At 48.1% G+C, this 7,500-nt stretch overlaps 1 protein-coding gene and 1 long non-coding RNA gene across 2 annotated transcripts in view; both read right to left on the bottom strand.

Moving 5' to 3' along the window:
* The window catches only part of LOC143276824 (uncharacterized), a 25,263-nt gene extending 23,514 nt beyond the window's left edge, over positions 1–1,749 (bottom strand). The window contains exon 1 of the mRNA XM_076581479.1: positions 1,602–1,749. Coding sequence (XP_076437594.1) covers positions 1,602–1,749 — 148 coding nt within the window. The remainder of the gene's footprint in view (positions 1–1,601) is intronic.
* The window catches only part of LOC143277189 (uncharacterized), a 123,588-nt gene that overhangs the window by 40,825 nt on the left and 75,263 nt on the right, over positions 1–7,500 (bottom strand). The window lies entirely within an intron of this gene.

The following is a 7,500-nucleotide window of genomic DNA, read 5'->3' on the forward strand; positions in this document are numbered from 1 at the left end:
GGGGGAGATTCAAGCCAGTGCACTCAGATTCTCTCTCTGGACGCCAGTCATTTGGATGAGATGATAAAACGAGGTCCCGTGTGCAGCATGCACTTAGCGCACGTAAAAGAACCCACGGCAACAAAAGAGTTGTCCCTGGCAAAAATTCTGTTGAAGAAAAATCCACTTTGTTAGAAAAAACAAAACTGCAGACATAAAAAAAAAAAAAAAAAAAAAGGGGGAGAGGGGGGGTGGCGCTCTCAGTGCAACGACACGCTCTCCCTGCGGAGAGCAGCCTGAATTTCACACAGAGAAATCTGTTGTGACAAAAAAAAACAAAAACACACAATAAAAACGAGTAATGAATAATAAACAGAATAAATAAAATGGGTCAGCTGACTCTGGTCAGCGGAAGGCTGTCAACAAAACAGGCAGAAGGCCAGGAACGGGCAAGCTATAATTGCCCAGCCCCCAGACACAGTGGATGTGAAGTCAATGCCTTCAGGCCAGGACACGCAAGTTATAACTGCCCAGCCCCCAGACACAGTGGATGTGAAGTCAATGCCTTCAGGCCAGGAACGGGCAAGCTATAATTGCCCAGCCCCCAGACACAGTGGATGTGAAGTCAACGCCTTCAGGCCAGGAACGGGCATGCTATAATTGCCCAGCCCCCAGACACAGTGGATGTGAAGTCAATGCCTCCAGGGCCAGGACGGGCAAGCTATAACTGCCCAGCCCCCAGACACAGTGGATGTGAAGTCAATGCCTTCAGGCCAGGAACGGGCAAGCTATAACTGCCCAGCCCCCAGACACAGTGGATGTGAAGTCAATGCCTTCAGGCCAGGAACGGGCAAGCTATAATTGCCCAGCCCCCAGACACAGTGGATGTGAAGTCAACGCCTCCACGGACATACAAAGCTATCAGACCTGTAACCTTTCAACATGCCACTGGGAAATTAAACACCCCCCCCCCCCCCCCCCCCCCCCCCCCCCCCCGATGATTCTCAGGGACTGGGGGTGTGTGGGGTGTAAGGGGAGGGGAGGGAGAGAGGTTGGAGGGGAAGGGGGAGTAAGGCGGGGGAGGAGTCTGTGGACATTTGGCAGATTACTGAAAGGCGGACATGGTATGTTTTGTATGTCAGCGCATGTCGTGCACACATGCACATTGTATGTACACGCATGCATAATGTAGCGCGTGTGTGTGCGTGTGTCTGTGTATGCAACATGTGAGTAGGGATGTAAATCTGTGTGCACAAGAATAAAAAAAAAAAAAACAGAAAAAGAATCATGCATATATATATATTACAAAAGCATAGTTCTGTTTTGCTTCCTCTGTGTGTGTGTGTGTGTGTGTGTGTGTGTGTGTGTGTGTGTGTGTGTGTGTGTGTGTGAGACAGAGACAGAGAAACAGAGACAAAACGACAAAGAAACAAACACATCTGCGACGATCATCACGACACGTGCACATACATACATACATAGACGTGGTTCTGTGAATGTGGTGGCACACGCACGTGTTCACGCACACGTGCGAAGCGTTTGTGAAACATGCGCGTCTGTACGTGCGCTGTCATGTGCATGCATGCGTGCGTGCGTGCGTGCGCCGGTGCTTTGTGGCTGACCTGCATCGTAGGGTATACCACCGCCCCCGCTCCCAGAGCCTGAGGACACGAGGTCTTCATCGTCCGTGGAGTCCACCCCGTCCCCTGACCCTGCCACACCTTCCTGCCACCCCTGGTCCTGCAACATCGTCATCACCGCCACCATCATCGTTGTTATCGTCGCGTCATCATCGTCATCGTTGCTGTCATCATTATCGTCATGGTCCATCACCACCATCGTTGTTATCATCGCGTCATCATCGTCATCGTTGCTGTCATCATTATCATCATGGTCCATCACCACCATCGTTGTTATCGTCGCGTCATCATCGTCATCGTTACTGTCATCATTATCGTCATGGTCCATCACCACCATCGTTGTTATCATCGCGTCATCATCGTCATCGTTGCTGTCATCATTATCATCATGGTCCATCACCACCATCGTTGTTATCATCAGGTCATCGTTGTCGTCGTCTTCATCATGATCATAATCGTCATCACCATCATTACTATCATTATTGTTGTTGTCATCACCCTCATTATCATTGTCATCATCATCATTATTATTCTCTTCATCATTATCATCATCACCATCACCATCGTTATTATCGTTTTTATTGTCATACCCTCATTATCATCATCATCATTATTATTGTCATCTTCATCATTTTCATCACTATTTTCTTCATCATAATCGTCGTCATCCTCATTATTATCATCATCATCATCGTCGTCGTCGTCGTTGTCGTCATCATCATCACTAACATTGTCGTCATCACTATCAATGTATCATTATTATCTTCATCATCATCACCACCCTCACTGTTATTATCATCATCATCATAATCACCTTCATTATCATCATCATCTTCATCACGATCATCATCATCACTATCATCATCGTCACCCTCATTATGATTATCATTATCGTCATAATCATCACCTGCATTATCATAATCATCTTCATCATTATCAACATCACCATCATCTTCTTCATCTTCACCCTCATCATCATCATCATCGCATTCATCATCATCACATGATCACTGTCATCATCATCATCATCATCTACGTTATACTTCTTGCCTCTTGCCAAGATAAGAAAAGAGAAGAAGAAGGAAAAAAAAGAAAAGAAAGAGAAAGCCTTGACAGGTAAAGAAAAAAAAAACAGAAAAGAGAAACAAGAATCTTCTACGAGGCATTCATTTCTGAAGCCAACTCCGGAGCTGCTGCAGCTGGATTACTGTTCTCACTGTTTCCTGAAACTGTTCCAGGTGTATGTACAGAATGTTAAAGAAAAGGGGGGAGGGGGAGGGGTGGGAGGCGGGGGGAGGGGGGGGGGGTAGGGGAGCGAGGGGGGTGGGGGGCGAGGGGCAGGTGGCAGTCTCTTAATGTAACTAGACAAAGCTTTTTTTTAACTTGCTTGGTCTTTTTCACAATCCAGCAGAAAATGTAAACACACTCACCCCTCACCCCCCCCCCCCATCACCCCCCCAAAAAAAAACCCTCACGGCCACCATATTATGCCCACCCACATTAGGGGATAGGGATGTGGAGGGGGGCGGAGGGGGATGGGAGGGGATGGGGGGGGGGGCTGAGGGAGGGGTATTTATAAACGAACTTGTGTTCACACATGACAAGAAGAGTATGCCTTGTTTGTTTTTTGTTGTTTTTGTTTTAATCTTCCTTACTCCACATGAAAAGAGAAGGCAAGGCAAGGCAGGGCAGGGCAGGGTAGGGAGAGAGGCAGGGCAGGGGAGGGGAGGGCAGGGGGGGGGGGGTGGCGAAGAAGGAGGAGGAGGGAAGGGAAGGGTGCAGGGTGGTGGTGGTGACACACATCACTTCCACATTCCATCCTGCTGGTGAAGCAGAAAGGTGGATAATAATAATAGGAGAGAAGTTTCCTGGCAGCGCTGCACTCAGCCAGACGTTAAACTCTTTCCCCCCCTCTACTCCCTCTCTCCCCTTCCCTTCCTCCTCCTCCTCTTCCTCCCCCTCACTGCTATTTTGAACCGGCTGGAAGGAAACCACAGGAGGGAGGGGTGGGTTGGGGTGGGGAGGGGCTTCTTCCACCTGCCTTCTTTCTCTACACACACACACACACACAGCCCGAAGTAATGGAAGGATCATAACGCTTCCTTCTCTCTCTCTCTCTCCCTCTCTCGGGGCTGAGGTAGAAATCAAATTAATGTGAATAAACCATTCCGACTCTCTCTCTCTCTCTCTCTCTCTCTCTGTGTGTGTGTGTGTGTGTGTGTGTGTGTGTGTGTGTGTGTGTGTGTGTGTGTGTGTGTGTGTGTGTGTGTGTTCTGAGGGGGTTGGGGGTAGGGGTTAAGGAAAGAAGCGTTTTGACCCTTCCATTCCTTCGGGCTGTGGTTCGTGTTGTAGTGTGTGCGGTTGGTGTGTGTGTGTGTGTGTGTGTGTGTGTGTGAAGAGAAATTACAGGTGGAAGAAGCCCACCTGTACTCTCTCTCTCTCTCTCTCTCTGTCTCTCTCTCTCTCTCTATCTATCCCCTTATATCTCTCTCTCCTCTTATTCTCCTCTATTTAGTGTTGTAAATGCCAAATTACCTTTCATGTATCCAGGACTATAATATGCAGGCAGTACTGATATAATGATTCCCCCCCCCCCTCCCTCCCTTTGTTTATGTTACTGTTTCCCCTTCGAGGGTTGCATGAAAAAAAAAGCATTATTTTGCTTACTGTATTACCCTTAGAAAATAAAATTTATTCAATTCTCTCTCTCTCTCTCTCTCTCGGGGCTGAGGCAGAAATCAAATTAATGTGAATAAACAATTCCGATTCTCTCTCTCTCTCTCTCTCTCTCTCTCTCTCTCTCTGTGTGTGTGTGTGTGTGTGTGTGTGTGTTCTGAGGGGGTTGGGGGTGGGGGTTAAGGAAAGAAGCGTTTTGACCCTTCCATTCCTTCGGGCTGTGGTTCGTGTTGTAGTGTGTGCGGTTGGTGTGTGTGTGTGTGTGTGTGTGTGTGTGTGTGTGTGTGTGTGTGTGTGTGTGTGAAGAGAAATTACAGGTGGAAGAAGCCCACCTGTACTCTGTCTCTCTCTCTCTCTCTCTCTCTCTCTCTCTCTCTCTCTATCTATCTATCTATCTATCTATCCCCTTATATCTCTCTACTCTTATTCTCCTCTATTTAGTGTTGTAAATGTCAAATTACCATTCATGTATCCATGACTATAATATGTGGCAGTACTGATATAATGATTCCCCCCCCTCCCTTTGTTTATGATACTGTTTCCACTTCGAGGGTTGCATGAAAAAAGGCATTATTTTGCTTACTGTATTACCCTTAGAAAATAAAATTTATTCAATTCTCTCTCTCTCTCTCTCTCTCTCTCTCTCTCTCGGGGCTGAGGCAGAAATCAAATTAATGTGAATAAACAATTCCGATTCTCCCCCCCCCCCCCCCTCTCTCTCCCCCCCCCCCCCCCCCCCCCCCCCCCCCCCTCCCCCCCCCAAACTCTGCTCCACTTGTACACCAAACACAAACAGCCCTCGCCTTACTCTCCATAAACACGCAAGTTGTTCCCTCTCTCTTGAAAAAAATAAATAAATAAATAAATAAAATTGGGTTCCGCGTTCATTCCTTCTCTACTCTCCTTCGCACACACACACACACACGGAAAAACACCCACACAGGCCTCGTCGAACGCTTCCACAAACACGCGACTGGTTTTCTTTAGTTTTCCTGACATCTCTGCTCTGCTCTGCTTGAACACAGGTAGCTAGCTGCAACTGATACTGAAATACGGCCTTCACTAAAAACTTTCACCAACCTCGCCAAACTCTTCACAGACATGTATACATGCATGTGAGTTGTTGGGGGTTTTTTTTTTTTTTTTCGCCCCTACTTCTTCGCTCTGCTAGCACACCAAAATACAACCTCATTAATAATACAGCCTTCGCCCAACTCTTAGGGTTTGGCCTACTTCCTCGCTCATCGAGCACACCAAACTGCTCTTAATTGATACAGCCCTTGCCAAAACTCTCCATGAAAAATATGCCTGTCGCTCTCTAACCCTATGCTTCTCTGCTTTGTTCGCACGCGCGCGTGCACACACACACACACACACACACACACACAGCGCTTGCCTCTAAATATATCACTACGCTTTGTTCGTACACCTAACACACACACAGCACTCACCTCTCAACCTGTTGCTATGCTCTGTTCGCACACCTCACACACAATCCTCTCCTCTCTCAACCTGTTACTATGCTTTGTTCGCACACCTGACACACACAACCCACACCTTCAACCTGTTACTATGCTTTGTTCGCACACCTCACACACACAACCCACACCTTCAACCTGTTACTATGCTTTGTTCGCACACCTGACACACACAACCCACACTTTCAACCTGTTACTATGCTTTGTTCGCACACCTCACACACACAACCCACACCTTCAACCTGTTACTATGCTTTGTTCGCACACCTCACACACACAACCCACACCTTCAACCTGTTACTATGCTTTGTTCACACACCTCACACACACAATCCTCACCTCTCTCAACCTGTTACTATGCTTTGTTCGCACACCTCACACACACAACCCTAACCTCTCAACCTGTTACTATGCTTTGTTCGTACACCTCACACACACAACCCTCACTTCTCTCAACCTGTAACTATGCTTTGTTCACACACCTCACACACACACACACAACCATCACCTCTAAACGTGTTACTATGTATTGTTCACACACCTGACACATACACAACCCTCGCCATTTCAACCATGCTTTGTCCAACCACCCACCCCCACCCCCACTCCCCTTCCCACCGCCTCTTAAATTTATCACTAGTAATGCTCTGTTCGTATTACCTAATGCACGGACAAACCCTCGCCAAAGTCTCGAGAAGTGTACGCAAGTTGCTCCCCACGTCTCTCTACTCTGCTCTTCTCGCACGCTATCGACAGTTTCAGTTTCAGTTTCAGTAGCTCAAGGAGGCGTCACTGCGTTCGGACAAAACCATATACGCTACACCACATCTGCCAAGCAGATGCCTGACCAGCAGCGTAACCCAACGCGCTATCGACAAAGACACAGAACACGTAACGACAGTGAAACGGATTTGTTGTCCATCACGCAAACTTTGTTTCTCGGTTGTCCAAGCTTTATTTGTGTGTGTGTGTGTGTGTGTGTGTGTGTGTGTGTGTGTGTGTGTGTGTGTGTGTGTGTGTGTGTGTGTGTGTGTGTGTGTATTCACAATTTGTATTTCTCTTTTTATCACAACAGATTTCTCTGTGTGAAATTCGGGCTGCTCTCCGAAAGGAGAGCGCGTAACTACACTACAGCGCCACCGCCCCCCCTTTTTTTTTTCTCCTGCGCGCAGTTTTATTTGCTTTTCCTATCGAGTGGATTTTTCTACAGAATTTTGCCAGGAACAACCCTTTTGCTGCCGTGGGTTCTTTTACGTGCGCTAAGTGCATGCTGCACACGGGACCTCGGTTTATCGTCTCATCCGAATGACTAGCGTCCACACCACCACTCAAGGTCTAGTGGAGGGGGGAGAAAATATCGGCGGCTGAGCCGTGATTCGAACCATCGCGCTCAGATTCTTTCGCTTCCAAGGCGGACGCGTTACCTCTAGGCCATCACTCCACTTGTGTGTGTGTGTGTGTGTGTGTGTGTGCGTGCGTGCGTGCGTGCGCGCGCGCGTGCGTGGGTGCGTGCGTGCGAGCGTGTGTGTGTTTGTGTGTGTGTGTGTGTGTGTCCCCCACCCCACCCCACCCCCTTCCTCGTTCTCCTGTCTTCTCTCTCCTCCTGTCTCTGTCTCCCCTCTCCTCAAATCTCTCCTCCAATCTCTGTCTCCCCTCTCCTCAAATCTCTCCTCCAATCTCTGTCTCCCCTCTCCTCCAACCTCTGTCTCCCCTCTCCTCCAACCTCT

This window comes from Babylonia areolata, chromosome 33 (assembly GCF_041734735.1).
Source record: "Babylonia areolata isolate BAREFJ2019XMU chromosome 33, ASM4173473v1, whole genome shotgun sequence".
Lineage (NCBI taxonomy): Eukaryota > Metazoa > Mollusca > Gastropoda > Neogastropoda > Buccinidae > Babylonia > Babylonia areolata.